Source organism: Heloderma suspectum, chromosome 1, assembly GCF_057233095.1.
Source record: "Heloderma suspectum isolate Gila_16-S chromosome 1, 16-S_ref, whole genome shotgun sequence".
In the NCBI taxonomy this organism is placed as follows: domain Eukaryota; kingdom Metazoa; phylum Chordata; class Lepidosauria; order Squamata; family Helodermatidae; genus Heloderma; species Heloderma suspectum.
The window spans coordinates 409,827,869-409,846,411 of NC_139458.1; the positions used below are offsets into that span (position 1 = coordinate 409,827,869).

The 18,543-nt window shown below is 42.8% G+C and overlaps 1 protein-coding gene across 3 annotated transcripts in view; it reads right to left on the reverse strand.

Annotated features, from left to right (window-relative positions):
• Window positions 1-17,668, reverse strand: part of LRPPRC (leucine rich pentatricopeptide repeat containing) — a 158,614-nt gene extending 140,946 nt beyond the window's left edge. For all 3 annotated transcript variants that reach the window (XM_084828952.1, XM_084828950.1, XM_084828951.1), the window contains exons 1-3: window positions 17,499-17,668; window positions 7,127-7,329; window positions 1,087-1,209 (exon numbers count right to left, since the gene is read on the reverse strand). Coding sequence is in view for 2 of the 3 variants with exons in the window: in XM_084828950.1 (XP_084685076.1) it covers window positions 1,087-1,209; window positions 7,127-7,329; window positions 17,499-17,644 (472 nt within the window). In the remaining variant the exon portion in view is untranslated. The remainder of the gene's footprint in view (window positions 1-1,086; window positions 1,210-7,126; window positions 7,330-17,498) is intronic.
• Between the last annotated feature and the right edge of the window lie 875 nt (window positions 17,669-18,543).

Below are 18,543 nucleotides of genomic sequence, written 5' to 3' on the forward strand. Positions count from 1 at the left end.
CAGCAATAAGGATCAAGAGGGGAAACCAGAAGACAGGACTGGAGAATAAACCAGGAGCTCAGACCGAAGAGCAAGAACTAGACACACGAGACATGCAAGAGCTCAGGCAGACCTTGTCACTCAGTCGAGGCTCAGTTGCAATAGGAAACCTTTAATACTACTTCCCACCCAGAAGGATCCAATGCCAGCCTGGGTGGGCACAACCAGGCCATGTCTGGAAGCTTATTTCCTGAGAAGTTGCCACCTGCAGTTCAGTGACTCACCACATGAGGCAGGTGCATGCTGTTCTTAACACTTCAGTTATGCCAGCCTTCCCCAACCTGATGCCTTCCAGATGTGCTGGACTACAACCCCAGTCATACCCAGTCAGGATGACAGGCTGGGATGGTGGGAGTTGTTGTCCAATACACTTGGAGGGCACCAGATTGGGGAACCCTGTGTTATACACTTCACCAATGGGGCCAAGGTCGGCTAGGTTTTGTGCAAACCACAGTTTGCCTGGTTTAGATTATTACTAAAATATGGTTATAAGCTAAAGCAGAAGGGAGGGAAGGGAATCGAAGTTATTGCAGAGGGGGTGGGGGTATATAAGCACAAATCTTGTTCAAGTAGCCCCAAACCAGAGCTTGGAGTTATGCCTGAACCAAGTCTAAGCATGCATACTATTTTAATACAATTACCACTTAATATCTACTTTGTAACTAAATGTCTTGATTAAGAATTATTACTAGCTAGATCAAGGGAGACACCCAATTGGGATATTGCACAGAATTTTATCTAGTAATTTAGCAAGGTAAAAATACAAAAACAATAAACTCTCAATAGCAATAAGCAACAAATCAATTAAATTAAATGAACAAAAATAAAGCTTGGTTTTTACTATTAACACCCCTAGATGTCAGCAAAGCACTCAAAATCTGAAAGAACAGACACGGAAGTGTTCTATCTGACAATATTTAAAGAATGCTAGACATTTAGTATATAGTAGTATTAGAATTCCATTAAGTTTTACTTTAGACAAAAGGCAGCACACACTAAGATCACATCTATATGATTTATTTTACTTAAACACAAGGACAGACATACCCAGATCTTTCAGCTTGGTCCATATAATATGGGCAAGTTCTGTTCTTTCAGCTAGACACAGCTCAGGCAGTAATGAACCACAGCTTCTCAACAGCAACAGAGCTTGGTTACTACTAGGATAACCTAAATTGGAACAAAATATACGGAAATGCAACGTGAGCACATCAGTGATATAAGGCACACAGCTTAGCTTTCAAAGTTTAAGCGTAAGAGTATCCACATTGCCTCTTAATATACAATACCACAAGGAATGAAAGTCACTTTGCAACACTGAACCATCTGACCGATAGGGAGTATGTAGTAACGTATTTGGCAAGATACTTCAGCACTAGATGGACAGTGGGTTTTTAAACTATGTGTCTACAGCTAATATTACAGGACTAGGGCAAGGGTCCCCAAACCTTTTTGGACTTCTGGGCACATTAGGATTTTTTTACCAAGTATTTTGGGAATACCACAAAATGGCTGCGATGAGGGGAAAGGTAGGAAAAGCCCCAGCAACCGAACGGGCGTGGTGAGGAAAGGAAAATCCCACCAACAGAAGGGAGCAGGAAAGCCCAGCAACAGAGGGGGCAGGAGAAAGTAAAGAGAAACCAAGCAATGGAGGGGAGTAGTAGGTAGAGGTAGAGACATGAAGGCCCAGAAAAGAACTGGAAAAATAGGGGGAGGGATATGTCTTCCCCACAAGACATTTCCACCCAATTTTTTTGGATACGAAATTTGTGGGAACACTGGGGGAAAAACCCCCTATGAAATACTCTTTCAAAATGAGTGAAATTCTTTTTAAGACAAAGTTCTACTTACTCAAAATGTGTAGTTTGTTTTATGTAAAAAATCTTCCATCTATAGGACTAAAGAATGAACTCCTATATATATTGTAGAGTTGAATGTTTTCAATGTTGTTATAAAGATATACAAATATGCAGCTAATCCTTAATACTGGGTCTGTATGACTGTTTCAGTTTAAAATACACTTTTTTGGGTTTATTACAACATTTATAATTTTTATGTTCAACTGTTGTTTCTTACTTCTCATATGGCAAAAACATATCATATATGTGCTTAGGTAGCATAGGATGCAGCAGTTTGCAGCTCTCGTCTCTCATATTGGGTATATTCACAATTTTGCTTGTAAAACTCTAATCCTGTAATATTTACTAGAAGGTAAATCCCACTGAATTCAGTGGGGATTTCATCTGGGTTGATATACATAGGATTGCATTATAAGACATTTATACCTTTAAATACAATCCTAGTTGTGCTTACCAGGAGAGAAACACTAAACAGTTTGTCTAACTTCTGAGTAAACATACTATTCTTTTAAGCAAACCACCATGAAAGCTTCTTACTCAAAAAGATGGCCTAAAAGTATTTAAATAAATAACTAGCATTGCTCCATAAACCTCAGAAATATGCCAAATACTGTTATATGGTAAGTTATAAATTATGCATTTTACTTTGATAAAGCAGTAAAATAAGTTTAGGTTGATAAGAAACAAGTATTGCATATATTTCGATCCTGCACCCTTTATAATATCTGTTTTTCCAGGAGGGGAATGGGAAAAAACAATTTTTTCCCATTAACTTCAAACTTTCTGGAGTTTTACATCTCAGTGAGGAGGAAGGAAAAGGAAAGCAAAGGGGAAGAAGGAAGAAATGGTGGAAAAAACCTTCCTTCGGGCATACTTAACTTGCACATTGACTTCCCTATTATTTGAGCAACATTATTGGTGGATATCCTAGATATGTTCTGCCATCTCTTTGTTCTAGTTGGTCAGAGGTGTGCAGAAGGGGGCTTCCTATTGGGCCATGGTGTAGCTATGGCAGCAGTAGGGGAGGGTAGGAGTGGAGAACTCCACCTGAGGAACAGGAGAGCCAGGTGGGTATTGAGGAATGTCTCTGCAGGTGTGTCACCCACAGGCACTGGGTTGGGGATCCTTGGATTTTAGTAAGAACTTGTGTTGATGCAGTTTTAAATCAGTGATGTGGGGCAGAAAATTTTCCAGTGCTTTATTTTTCCACAGAAAATTCTCAATTTCATAAATTCATTAGTAACAATAAAGGAATATCATTTGCAAATACAATATTAGACAACTTTGGCAGTTTCAAAGTTGTAGATGAGCGGTTGTCAGCATATAACGCACAGTCCTTTAGGTTGCTAAGATTTATTAGCATATTAACAGTACCTGTTTTTTTTCTTAAATTTAAACAATGCAAGGGAACTACATGCTGTTATCTTTAAAAAAAAATTACAAGTATTCCAGTAACAAAATCTACATAATATAACATTTAAATTATATGGGCAGAGCAATCCTATCCTTTCCAAATGACCCAGCAGTGCAGATACAGCAAAAGAAGTGATGTTTGCCTCTACGTCCTCTTTATTGTTGTTTTCTTCTAGAGATGATTCTGAGCCCATCTAGTCTGGAGAGGTTGTGCTGCTGGGGGCTGGAGAGTGTATCCTGGCCTCCCTTCCACTTCTCCTGGAATGCTCCCTTTTTTCCTCCCCAAAGTTTCATTTGCAACCTTGGGAAGTGGTTGCCGCAGTTCTTTCCGCAGTAGCTGTCGGGGGAGGAGGCAGGGGGAGGGATTGGAACACAGAGTACCTACAGCCTCAGGAGGGCCGAAAAATCCTATGGTCCTGGGGATACTTTTCCAGGATCATAGTATTGTGCCCTAAGTGTGCTTTAATTTTTTCCTCAAATATTCAGGTCAGGGACAAATTGGGACAAAAAATTAACACGGGGTACTTTTTTTTAGCTTTGTTGTACTAAGTACAAGTAAAATAAACATGCTAAATTAAATCATTATTTAGGGCATCAGAAAATGTTCCAATATCAACTGAAAAAATTCCACTGCAAATTTCCCTAAGCAAATTAACAGTTTGCAGAGGAAAATCTCCCACTTCAAAATTTTCCAGAAAACTCACATCTCTAGTTTAAATTGAGCAACTATGTCTGCTTGTAATACAAATATTACTGTCACTTGAGGCACAGGTGAACTCAGTGGCACGGAGCACTTTTTATCAGCTTAGGCTGGTATACCAACTACGCCCTTATCTGGACAGAGATAGCCTAGCTACAGTTATCCATGCTCTGATAACTTCTCGTCTGGATTACTGCAATGCGTTATACGTGGGGCTGCCTTTGAAAACGGTCCGGAAACTTCAGCTGGTCCAAAATAGGGCCGCAAGATTGTTAACAGGGACTGGCCTGCAAGCTCATATTACGCCAGTACTTTTCCAGCTGCACTGGCTGCCAGTCCATTTCCGGGCCCGATTCAAAGTGCTGGTGTTAACATTCAAAGCCCTTAACGGCTTGGGGCCAGGTTACCTGAAGGATCGCCTCCTCCCATATGTGCCTGCCCGGACCTTAAGATCATCATCAGCGGCCCTTCTCCGTGAGCCCCTGCCAAAGGAAGTGAGGCGGGTGGCTACTAGGAGGAGGGCTTTTTCTGTTGTGGCACCCCGGCTCTGGAATGAGCTCCCTAGTGAGGTTCGCCTGGCGCCTACATTGTACTCCTTTCGGCGCCAGGTGAAGACCTTTTTATTTTCCCAGGCATTTTAGCTTTCTAAATTTTTATCTTTGCTGTTTTAAATCTGTATTTTAAACTCCTGTACTGCTGCTAGGTTTTATTGTGGTTGTATTGTTATATTGTGGTTTTAATGTTCTATATATTTTAAATTGTTTTATTGTGTGTTGTTTGGTTTTAGTTTTTGTGAACCGCCCAGAGAGCTTCGGCTATTGGGCGGTATAGAAATGAAATAAATAAAAAAATAAATATGTGCAGACAAAAAGTATCATAAACTCAGAACTCTATTATGGCTACTAAGAGTGGACCAAACCTTCAGTGACATGTATATGCAACTGAGACTGTTTTGCCTTTAGTCTGTGGTATGTGAGCACCAATGTGCATCTACACAAACTAGTTATTCCTGGAATAACTGTACAAATGTGTAACATATTTATGATGGACATAGGGAATTTCAGTATCACATGAATGCATAAATGCACATTCCTCAGAGAAATTGTTTATAAATACTTTAAAAATACACATACAAAGCTCCCAAGGAAAGCACAATTAATGTAGTATAATGAAAGCAAAAACTTTGGAAAGTCAAAAATGTGCATCAGATCTGGAAGCAGTTTACCAAACAAAAGCATGATTTAAATCAACTTAACACATAACTGTGCCAGAATGAAGTGATACAATCAACAGTGCAGACCATAATCACATAGATAATAGACAGATAAATACATACATAAATAGGACTATCACCACAGCGAGCACATCAGGTCAAGAAAGTAAGACTCCATCCAAGCTCACTGAACAGATTGCCAAGCTCACACCATATTCTTTATTTGAATTTAGAAGCAAACACACTGGTAATCCCACTTTTACAGGGAACAGGTAAGGAAATGTTAAAGTCTTTCTCAATGAAAGCTTTAAGTTAAGGGATAATATATTTCCTATTTATACTGCCTAATGCATCTGTCACCTTAAATGTCCTGCAAATGGGAGCTTCCCATCCTGGAACCCCCAGTGTGAATTGGGAAGCATGGAAGTCCTGATCAGGATTTGCACCACAGCACAAGACAATGGGTTAAAGTTGCCCAGCCACCCAATCCAAATCGGGGGTCCGCACCTGCAATTTATAGCAAGCTGAAAGTGGTTAACAATGGGTGCAATCCTGCACCCTTGACAAGCAAGGTGCCTCTGTGCACAGTGTGTGCTGTCGCTGTACAGAGTGCACTGCACCTTGTCTGGCATCTAACTACTGGGGGCTCTTTACTACTGCTTGTGCTGGGAGAAGACTGTCCCAGAACTCTGGGATGCTGATGGATAAAATACAGGAGGGCCTCGCTGTAATTAAATGGCCCTGCTGAGGCAGAGCACACTGTGTAAAGCAACTGTTGGGGGAAGGGTTATAACAGGGCTTGTGCCTTAAGATATGGATGGGCAGAATCTACTGGATCAGGATCTACTGGCAGATCCCTAGGCAATACACAGTGGATTGGCAGGAGTTTTGACTCCCAATTGTCAAATACTAACAACTAAAAAGTTTTCTTCCCCTGTATTAGATTGCTAAAAAAAGAACACTCAGGAGAAAACCATGAATGGATTTTTGTATGAAAGGAGCTGTGAGCTTGGTTCTGGTATCGATCACAAATTCTTGGGCACCCTGTTTCTTAATTCTTCACTCATGTCTGCCCACCCATACCACTATTTTGCACCTGGGCTCTGACTGGTGTAACATGAGGTTATAGTGAAAAAACAAAGTAGATTGCACAGGCCTGATGTCTGCTCATGTCTGCCTAAAGGCACTACGTTCAATAATTTCCAATGGAAGTTAAATTTCTAATGTCATATCAATGCTGTAAAACTGTTTGTCCTCTACAAAGAAATCAATTCTCACAAGTTGTATCTGTACTAGGAATTTATGGACTGTGTAAAATCTGCTCCGTCTGTGTTTTGCAGATTGTTAGGTGCCTTTTGTTCCATTGTCCGCCCACAGATGGATGAGAATTTTTTTTTTTAATCTTGCAGAAAAATAAGCAAATACTTATGTAAGTATTTATGAAGGTATTTACAGAATTTACCTCAGTACGTAATACTTAGCGTATTGTCTCCCATTCCATTCAACGTTTCCTCAGCAGAAACTTATGCATTTTCCTATGAATTTATTTTGGGAAAGTAAAAAAATCATCCAGAAGTCTGTGGACTCCACGCGGCCTGAGGGGCCGCTCCACAGCGTATTTCACAGGTCGGATTCTTAGAAATCCAAGCTCCTTTTAGTCCATCTCAAATTTCTCCAGCATCCCTAATCTGTACCTCGAGTAAACAAAACTAAAGTTCTTATTACAGTTACCAAACCATTAGACATGAAGTACATAAAAATGCTGTTACTATTTTGAAATGTTTTAAGGCAGTGTACATTAATAACTCCAAAGGAGTTTACAAAAATGTAAGTCACACTGGTGCTTTTTAGCAAAACCTAAAGTTGGGTCAATTAAATGTTAAATGAGAAATAACTGCCTACCTGTTCTGCTCACATCATGAAATATTCTTAATAGAAGAGTTTTAGTAATGCGCCCTGTTCTTCTGATAGAATTATCCAGTCTATTCAAAGCCCAATCAAAATGTTGTGCCTGCTTCATTCGAATAGCTGAAACTGGTTGCTCTTGAACATCTCCCTTCTCTTGGGTTGCAATTGTAAAAAGCCTTGCTTGGTAGATCAGATGTCTGCAAAATGAAACAAATGCTACAATTAAAGCAATGTCAAGCAATTGTTACATCTTTACCATAAATTAGCATAGACTAATGAAATCTACTTACTTTTATATCTAAAATGTTAACATAGGGAAAAATCCAGAAAACAATGACTGTTACATACAAATCTACAGTCATCGGGCTGATTTGCACAACTGAACAGCCCACCATGGCTTATTTATTTATTTAAGCCACAGTGGGTTGCAGAGCATGCCTGTGGTCATTTTGAATATTCACTGCTTGGCCAAAGGTTGTTGTGTCATGCGAACCTGGGTCGAGGGGGTTGTGTGAGGGGTAAACAACCCTCACATAACCTAACAACAGACCATGGGTCTGCATGACAAGGAAAGCAAGACAATGAATATGCAAATTCCACCCAGCATGCACTGCACCCACCATGGCTTAAATGAGCCATGGTGGGTTATTTTGATCATGCAAACCAGGACATCATTTAACAGCAATCTTTCCAGATTGCCTAAGGACGCGAAACCAACTGCTTTAACATCACGTCTGCATGCAATCTGGTAGGACATTGCCTTGTTTAGAGCAAACTGTAGATGAACAGAAAAAAATATTTCAAGATCTGCCCCCATTCTGCCAAATTAATCCAGAAGTTCCCCCTTGAGGGGAATTAACAGCAATACCTGTGCCTTTGATTTACTGAGTGTACATAGCAGAAGCAAACCTGGAGAGTTTCAAGGATGGGGTAGAATGTGAGGTAATAGTTGTCTGTTGGGAGAAAGAAACCGCATAAAGAAAGGAAGGAATTAATGGGGAAAAAAGACTCTCAAGGCAACACTCGGAAGGAAAAATAACATTGTACACTGCTTATATGCAGTTTTTATTATGTAGCATTTAATCCCCAACACATGGAGCAGGAAGTGCTAACACAGGCTAGTTATAGGCCCAATAGCTAAGCAGTAATTGGGAGCTGTGGCAACTGAAACTAATGTGGTTGTGGGGTGGAGTGGGGATAAGAAGATAAAAGGGGGCCTGAAACATAGTGGACACTTTTGCCAAAAATCTTTGCATTAGTACCCACCGACTGTCCAAAGCCTATCCGTATCATTGAATTTAACAAGAAACTATATGGACCCATATAGGAAAAGAGGTTGTCTCCCAAACGTATAGAAGGGGTTCAAGAGGCAGCAGTCATTTAATATGTATGTTGTCTCCCTCCAGAATGAACAAGAAAACAACTTTTCATTGTTTTCAGTTTGTGTGCCTATATTTTAAAGCCAAAGCGCAGTCTGCCTTGGCAAGTATTAATACCCGCAACAACATTTTCTGTTCCAACGTTTTCAAAAGTTAATCTGTATAAACACACTCCATCTTGGCCCATATATAGTGGAGTTTTGCATAATTCAACTACCTAGATAAGACACTTTAAATACTGGGAAAATATATGCAATATAAATTTCCCAAGAATAGAATGCTTTACCAGCTACAAAGCCAACTGAGCACATAGAAAAGTTTTGCAGTGCTTATTTTGCATTTGGCAAGATCCATGCCCAAGTTCTAATTAACCAACTGATGCCCACTGTCAAGTGTGCGCTAAAGGACACCTTTATTAGCCATAAACAAGTGGGACCTGCAACAAAATACTGTAGTATGGAGTATTGCTGCTTTGGGTAAGTGATTACTTGTAATTATATCTAAGGTTCTAGGAAGGAACATATCCTTAGGTCTTAGCAGACAAGTTTAACTTAAGACTGGTACGCATCACAGATCAGAAACTAAGGTTTCTTTTCAGATCAAAGACACCATTCTTAAAAAGGTGACAATGAAGTCAGATCGCGCATGTATGTGTGTGTAAATGATTAGAAATTAACTCTCATTCTAATTTGAGATAAGTTAATGACAAATCCCCAACCTCGTGTCCTCCAGATGTTTTGGACTACAACCCCTATCACCCCTGACCACTTGCTGGTCAACACATATAGAGGGCAGCAAGTCAGATTCAACACATATAGAGGGCAGCAAGTCAGAGAAGGCTAAGTTGATCCTTAAGCAAGCTGTCTGGTGTGAAATACTAATAACGGCAACAACACCTGGGTGCAAGAGATTTACTTCTGTAAAATGAATCTGTTTCAAACATAGAATATGCCTATTCAGCAGCTACAACTCAGATATTTTCAACTTTTACAGATTTTGTCTACAAGCGTTTGTTTGCAGCAGGGGTGCAGAACCTCAGGCCTAGGGGCCAAATCCAGCCCACCCAGGTTCCTTAGATGGTTACTTCCCCTGGCTCTACCCCCTTTCTCCCAACCACTGATCGTTCGGTGGTTTCCTGGCTTTTGCACAGTTTTTCCCCATTCCAAAAGGTTGAAATGCCTCTCCTAAGGCATAGTTACTGGCAGTAAGAGCTTTAAACTAAAATATGCTGGTATTTTGGCCCTGCCCCATTTTGCCTTCAGCCATACCATTAGAATACATCCCCAGAGAGCTTCCCCAAAATTGAATTCAGCCCTTGGGCTGAAAGACATTCCTGCAGTTTACAGAAATGCTTGCTGTAATTTACAAAGAGCTCAGTACTCTAAGACATCCTTCCCCAACCTAGTGCCCTCCAGATGTACAACCCCCATCTTCCCCTGGCCAGCATTGGCTATGCTGACTGGATTGTGGGAGTTGTAGTCCAATACATCTGGACAGCACCAGGTGGGGGAAGGCTGGCATAACTGGAATCTCTCCAGTGTTAAGAACGGCATAAGTGTTAAGAATGGCATGCACCTGCTCAATGGTATGAACTGTACTATTAAAGATCCAGTTATTCCTTAGCTATGGAGCTAGGAACATTGGTATGGTCTGTGATTGAGTTATGATTCTTCTTTTCAACACTGGAGCTCACATAGGTCTGTAATTACGCTTGAAAGAAAAGGAATGTCCTACAACTGAGACATTTTGAAAAATGTAATACTGGAAGGATAATAGAAGATAGTCACCCTGTAACTCTAGTAGTATGCAGTACATTAATTCTTAACATTACTTGAAGAGATAAATCATAACTTTTAAAGCTCTTAACAGCTTAGGATCAGGGTACCTGAAGGATCTTCTCTTCCCACATGTACCCAGCCAGAGCTTGATATCACCTTCGTAGGCCTTTTTCTGGGTGCCCCCATCAAGTTTTCAAAATATTATTTTATGGCTCATGATCACATTTTAACGTTTATGTTTGTAAGCTACCCAGATAACTTGGTTATTGAACAGTCTGTTAGACAGAGAAATAAAATATCCATTGAGATACCCCAAGGAGGCCCTGCTCATTGTTCCTATACACGGGAATGTGAGAATTCTGGTTAGCAGAAACAAGCAAAGTTCAACCCATGGTTAATAAAGCTTGCTTGTTTTCACTGACTGCAGTAAAAATTAACCACAGTTTTTCAGGTTTGGACATAACACAAAATTGCAGTTAAACTAAAATGGACACAGAAGCTTCCAATCCCTACCACGTAGCTACACCAAAAAGAGTGGGGGGGGGGGGACACAAGCTTGAGGCTTGTTACACCTTGTTTTCATGATGCTAAACTATGGTTTAGTGCTGGGGTCTCCGATGTGGAACTCACGAAAACCAGTGTGTCTGCAGACACCTCCCTTGGCCCCCACTAGCTACCCCTCCTGATTTTTAAAGTTTTTTTAATTAAAAAAAATTAACTGGAAGGCTGGCATGATGCAAATCATCATCATTATCACCACCACCGTCATAGCAGCTTCCATTTCCATAGGGAAAACTCTAGTTTTCTTGGCATCAGCAAAATTTTAAAAATACGACAGAAATGATGTATCCAAAAGCACCTAGAAAGTCATTATGTATCCCTCTCTCAAATGTCTCATTAGTTCTAAACCCTTTCATTGAATTGAGGAAATGAACTAGGCTGCTGAAGGCTCTAAGGAGTCACAGTTAATACACTATCATCTCAGTATTTTATCAACTATAATGTCTAAACTCAGAAGTAAAAAAAAATCATTCAAAATTGGGTATTCTGGAACCTAAGTATCTCTTGAAGTTGAGAGAGGCCCTGTCATAGGTAACCACAGGAGTAGCTCTGTCCAGTTTGACAAAAATGTCCTCACTGCATAACACAATGCCTGCTGATAAAAAGTGTGCAGGGCTAGCTCTGCCAGTACAATCTTTGCTTTTTAGACAGAATTTTTGTACACACCGCAGGCTGCAATTGTGTCATAACAGGCTGGCCTGGAAGCCAAAAGCAGACTGAATACCAGGAGCAACAGCCCCCTGTCCTGTTGTCCGCAAATGCCACAAAAACAACCTGGACTGCAAATAACTCCTGCCACTTCATGAGTGGTTTAGGAAAAAACTTTGTCACAACTGAACCAAGAAGTAGATGCATTGCATTTGTATGCTGTATGCTTATTCTTATACTACCAACACAAACACCAGTCCTGAGCGGCCTTTTCCTTTCCTGGGTTCTTCCTTGGTCAGCCTTAATGTTTGCTGCGGGTTGCTCTTTTCTTTCAGTCTTGCTGTTCACAACCTACAAGTGAGGTACAGAATACAGCCAGCTACCATCCATCTTTGTCCCAGTTGTTTGCTACTGGGAAGCTTACAAAGCAAAGTTTGAGAGCCTCCCATCTTAAATACTTAGGATTAAATCCAATGTCACACAAGTGCAACAGGCCTTTCTCCTTCTGTCCTACACCCTGCAGCCCTCTGCACTGCCCTACAATCTGTGCAAAGGGTTTCCCAGCCCTCTGGAACAGTTGTTGTGGGTATGCAAAGGGAGTGGAACTCCTTCCATCAGCAGAACAACAGCACTGGATCCAACTCTTAATGATTACACTGACCTTGTTCGCACACAAAGAACACCAACAGTTAATAAACTATAGGTTGTTTGGGAGTGAGCGAGCTGGCTCCTCTCTGCTTGCTCACTCGGGTTGTTCCCCATGACGTGTGAACCTGAAACTCTTGGTTGTTGAGGGAGAAACAACCCAGAGCTTTATCCCAAGCACCATGGATTTCTCCCTCAACGACCCAGAATTCCAGGTTTACACACAACAGAAGTGGGCAAACAGTTGGGAGCCAGCAAGCTCCCACGCTCCCAAACAAACCATGGTTAACAAACCATGGATTGCTCATTATGTACGAACTGGGTCACTGTCTAGTCAGCTATTCTGACTCTTACACCATTTGCTTTTCGTTTCATTTCATTATTATCCAGGATCTCCATAACAACACCATTTTTATCAGAAATTATTACTGAATTTGTGAGCAGCCATTTCACTAGTTACTTATGAAGAATAAAAATATGAACTCCAGGCAACCAAGCAGGGAACCGTTTTAAATGGGAAAAGGTGATTCACTTTTTGTTTTAGATCATCAACGTCCCATATGAGTGTGTACAGGCATGTGGATTAGTAAAAATGTTAGCAAGCTTGTGAATTTTATGAACTTATTTGCCAGGTTGCTGTGGACGTTTTCAATTTTTTCTGTTGTTAGTCACTTATTTTGAAAGGGAAAGCGGGATACAATTTTTTAAAATAATGAATACTTTTTTTGCAAAATTACATGAAGGAGTTATAAGCAACTCTCAAACATTTTCTCATTCCTGCTCATAAATAACTGCCAGAGCCCCATCACACAGGGCTTCCCCTACATGGGCCAGCCATAGCTCTTTACGCTTTAGCAGTGCAGCTTCCATACAAGATGAGCAACTGGACTGGTCTCTGCTGGACTAAACTGGGATGACGTGTTTCACAACCAAAACTTGCAACAGCTCAGATCAATGATTTAAAACGTTTCATCAAAGCTTATCCAAACTGTGTTCAAGTGAGCTATGAGGAAATATCTTTTAATTTTCCCCTTTATTGTTTATTTTAAAGTCTCTGATAACACTCGGTTATAGTACTCATTGTGTTATGCACGAGTTATTGATATTATTGTATTATTTTTGTTAAATTGTATATTTAAACAAACTTCTTCAAAGCTATTGCTTTCGCACTAGCTGCACCCCAGCTATTTTGGCTGTTGGGGTACTTGATATAATGGAAGACTGTAGTGTAAAATCTGAGCAAATCAGTTGAGATTACCTGGGGAGAAAGATGAAGCCTGCAATCCTGTGCACAATTAACGGGGAATAAGCCCCAATGAACACAGTGGGGCTTACTTTGAATAAACACAGGATTATGCAGCAAGATCATGCCTATGCCCCAAGAGTATACACTTTTTAACCAAGCAAACTGGGGACTAATGCACAATTCTTTTAGCACTTGGGACAGATACTTCGTAAAAGAAAAACACATTGAGGGCATGTCACTTGAGAATAGCACATATTTACTGAAAGGGCCAAGTTTCTTCTCAGTATGCACAGCAGGGGGCTGATCATTTCCTATCGTGGAGAAATCTGGTAAAGTGTAAATTAATCCTAGCATTCCCAAGGCAGTCCTAAGTATATTTCCTTAGAAATAAGCCTGACTGAGAACTTACTCCCTAATCAGTGCATTCAGAATTGCTGCAGTCATCTTTGCTCCAGTAATCTTTGACAAGTTACTGAAGAAGATCAATCTACAAGTTGTATTGAATGTTAGTGATTGACTGATTTTATGTATTATTTATTTATTACATTCCATATTGCCCAATAGCCAAAGCTCCTTGGGCAGTTCACAACAATTAAAACCATAAAATACAGCACAATAAAATGTAATATAAAAGTTTAAAACTACAGAATAAAACCTAATAAAAATCAGCAGCAGTGCAAAGATTTAAAATACAGTAACAGATTTAAAAAGAACAGAAACTGAAAGACTAAAATCCTTGGGAAAATAAGAAGGCCTTCCCCTGGTTCTGAAAAGACCACAATACAGGTATCAGGTGAGCTTCTGGGGAGGTTCATTCCACAATGGAAAAGGCCCTCTCCTTAGTAGCCACCCACCCCACTTCATTTGGTGGGGGAACCCAGAGAAGGGCCTGTGAAGATATTCGTCCTACTTACAGTAGGTCCACTGAAATGGGTCTAATGTTAGACTAACATTAGATACAAACCTCTATCAGTTTCCGCTTTACAAGACCTGAAAGCCATACACCAAAAACAGCAGGTAAACTGAAGAATACTATAACATGAGAGCAGGGGAAATAAACACAAACAATCCAAGAAATCCTATGCTAGCTTGATAATTAATTGCAGCTTTAACTTATGCGAACGGTTTTAGCAGGTAAGCCTACACACATTCTAAATTGCTATATATAATATACTGGATTTTTAACAAGAACAGGTTTCTGTGTTTGCAGTGATAATTTCCATCTGTAAATGAGCTATGACAGACATAACAGCACCACAGGAAGTGTTTGCACATCACTTCAAAATGCAGTGTTTTTCAATGGACTCGGTTAACACAGTTCATCAAGAATGCAAGTGATGCAAGTGTCCGTGTGAACCAGCCTCTTTGCACTTAGTGATCAAGTGATATTACTACATGAATAAGCAAGCCCTGAAGGGATTTAGGCCTATGGGCTAGTTTATACATTCAGCAGAATAAAAAGCCCTATTTGCGTGTTCACCCTCATGTTTCCAATTAAATGAAGAGGAGAGCAGGATAACACTGACTGGCCCCATCCCAGCAGCCTTCCACGTGTTGAAGAGAGAAGGTCTGATGCAGGGGGCCTGCTCTACATACATAGCTTCCTACATGATGTAGAACCCCAAGAACAGGCTCCCTGCTTCAGACCTCCTTGCTCCACTGTGTGAAATGTGGCAGGGCCAGACCAACTGGGATGCAACAGCAAGCGTGGCCCCACTCTCTCCCTCACTCAACTAGAATTGTGTGAGGACAAATGCATAAATAAAGACTATAAAGCAGTGGTGGGCAGCTTATGGCCCTCCAGATGTTTTGGCCTACAACTCCCACCAGCCCCTAGCCAGCACAGCCAATGGTGGGGGATCATGGGGGTTGTGGCTCTCCAGACGTTTTGGCCTACAATTTGCACACCCCTGCTACATAGTAAAAGTTTTCCTGAGCTGGACCATTTCAGGCTACAAGTTCAGAGTTGTATGTTTGAATATTCCAACACAACACCCCCCCCCCCCCCAGAACATAGAAAAACAGGCATTGTGCTGGCTTCCTGTGAACTTCCAGGCCCAATAACAAGATGCTGTTTTTTTAACCTTTTAAACCCCTACATGGCACGGGACCTACATACCTGAGGGACCACATCTCCCTATTCCAACCCAGGTCAGGAAATCAGGTCTTTGCTTCATCAGTTCAGAAGAATGACAGCTACAGTTAGGGCCTTTAGGTTCTAATATGCTCTACCCACAGAAGTAAGGAAGCGTATCCATCTTTTGCATGGGTTGCTGCAAGATCTTTGATTTCAATTTGCATTCAGTTCATTTTCTGGTGTCATTACTGGTTTTACTAGCTATTCAAATGTACTGCTACGCAATTTTATTTAGTGCACTGAAAAGCCTAGAGAAATGGATTTCAGAGTGGCCAGGTTTGGATGATCAGTGGACCAAAAGAAGCCATTGTGGCTTCTTTTCCCTGCCCTACGCATACCGCTCATGCACCCGCCATTTCCCTAATTACCTGCGCCACAGTTGAGTTTGCTGTGTCATTGGGACCTGGAGAAGTGTGCAGCGGGGGTGGCTTCCAAATCACCCCACAACCCATGGCTTGTTGTAGGGGTTGCGGGGTGGTTTGAAAGCCACCTGCACTGCACGCCTCGCCGGATTCGGATGACACCGCAACCTGCACTGTAGCATGGGAAATTAGGGAAATGGAGGGTGAATGAGCCGCATGTGGGGGGCAGGGAAAAGAAGCCACAGTGGCTTCTTTTCCCTGATTATCTGAGCCCTAAAGAACATTAGGCTGAAACTTACCCCACATGCTAGTTTTCTACATGCTGGGAGATTGTAACATGAGTGAATATTCAAACCTGTAACCCCTACATTTGCACCCTGAAGGGAAACTTTCCAAGGGGAAAAAAAAAGAAAGCCTGTCACTTGATGCTGCTAAATATATTGTCATTCTGTGAACACTTACCTGGGAGCAAGCCCAACTGAGTACAATTACATTCTTACATGCATATCCCATCTTTCATCCAAACAAAGTGAAGTTTTCCTCCATCTCTCATACTAGAACCCAGGGTCATCTCACGAACATATGAATACGGAAAGCTGCCTGAGTCAGACTCTTGGTCCATATAGCCCACTACTGTCAACACTGGCGGCGGCAGCTCTCTAGGGTCTCAGGGAAGAGTTTTTCCAGACCTACCTGGAGATGCCAGGGATTGAACCTCGGATCTTCTGCATGCAAAGCATGAGCTCTACCACTGAGCTATGGCCCCTCCCTTGAAGCTGATTGATGAGAGATTCAACATGGATAAAAGAAGTAGTTCTTCACACAGCACACAGTTAGACTATGGCATTCACTACCACATGATGTAGTGCTGGCCCCAATTTAGATGGTTTTAAAGGGGAATTAGACAAAAGCATGGAAAATAAAGCCATCAATAGCCACTAGACATGATAGCTACTTGCTACCTTCAGGAGCTGAGGCAGCATGCCTTGGAATACAAGTTGCTGGGGCAAACAGCACTGGAAGAAGCATACTGCCCCCATCACCTGCTTGTGGGCTTCCCAGAGACATCTGGCTAGTTGCTGTAGGCAACAGAATATTAGATTAGATAGGTCTTTGGTCTGATCCAGCGGGGTTCTTATGTTGAGGACTAGCCTGCCACTCTAGCCCAGCCTGATGCCCTCCCAAAGTATCTGGACTACAATTCCCAACATCCCCAGTCAAGATTGGCCATGGTGGCTAGAACGAAGGGGGCATCAGGTTGGAGTAAGGCTACTCTGGCCCAGCTTTCCCCAACCTGGAGCCCTCCAGGTGTGTTTGGACTAAAACTCCCATCACCCCCGGCCACTACTGGCTGAGAACTATGGGAGTTGTAGTGGAGGGCACCAGGTTGGGGAAGGCTGTCCTAACCACATCACAGCGTAGGGCTCTCGACGGGGCTTCCTTCCGAGTGGGCTGAAGGCTGGTTCTAGCTAGAGGCCTGCTGACCGCAGGCTGGGCGGCGCAGAGAAGGAAGCGCAGGCGACACCCTCGCGCGACCTTCGCCCTCTCTCCCGCCGCCGCGGCTCCTTCGGGCACCGGCGGGACTCTCGCCCGCCCGGGAACGTACTCACCTGTTGCTGCTGCCAGCGCGGGAGGCGGCGGCTTGGGCGGAGGGGAGCGACGCCGGGGAGGAGACGGCGGCCACGACGGTGCGTCCCCCCCTCAGGGGCAAGAGGCACGAGCGGAGCCGCAAGGCCGACCTGAGGAGCGCAGCCATGACTCCCGCTCACGCGCTCGCAGCGGAGGCACGCTCCGCTCCAGGGGGCACGTGACTGGGGTCGACGCAACCACTGAGTGGCGAAGGGGGGTTGCTGAGGCGGTGCTCTGCCCGGCCTCGCTTCTCCTGGACGGAGGAACGTGTCCACCACAAAGCCGGAATTTTTAAGCTGTCATCATCACTGCTCCTAAAGGGGCATCTCTTCGGTTGCCCTCCGCTTCAGGATGCTATCTGGTTTTCTAAAGTCGATCTCCCCCTCGGGGGGGGGAAAATGGAACGGCCCGAAACGGTCGGATTTGCTTCAGGGGTCAGCCGAGAGACGATCCCGGGCCAGTCAGAAAAATAACCCGAAGTTTTAAGATGCGTGATTAATTAATGATTATCTCGAAAATGAAGGCGCCACTTTTCAGACGCGGCAACGGGACTTGTGGGGAAAAAAAACATGTGACAGAGACGGAAAATGACATTTGACGGGTTGAGCAGCGACCAAAGACACTTTCAACTTTGGGGAAACTGCTGGTTGGCCTCTCTGGAAGCGCCTGCGTCACACGGAGGGACTCGTGCGAGACAAACCTAACTCCGCCTACTTGGGCATGCGCGGGCGCTATGGTGCCCATTCGGACTGCGCCTGCGCCGCTCGTGGGAAGTTGCGCTCGTGGGCTGGGTTACAGTAACTACGGCCGTCGCTGGACCTCCTTGATGGGGCGCGGCTGTAGGGCGCTGCCGTGTCGTAGCGGCTCCCTGAGTTATGAACCGGGAAGGCCTCGGCTCGAATGTCGCCTCTGCCATGAACTCGCTAGGTGGCCTGAGGCAAGCCGCCCTCTCAGCCTCAGTCCCCGCCCCCCCAACCGCACAACGGGAATAATAGTACTGACCTACCTTACAGGGTTGTTGTAAGG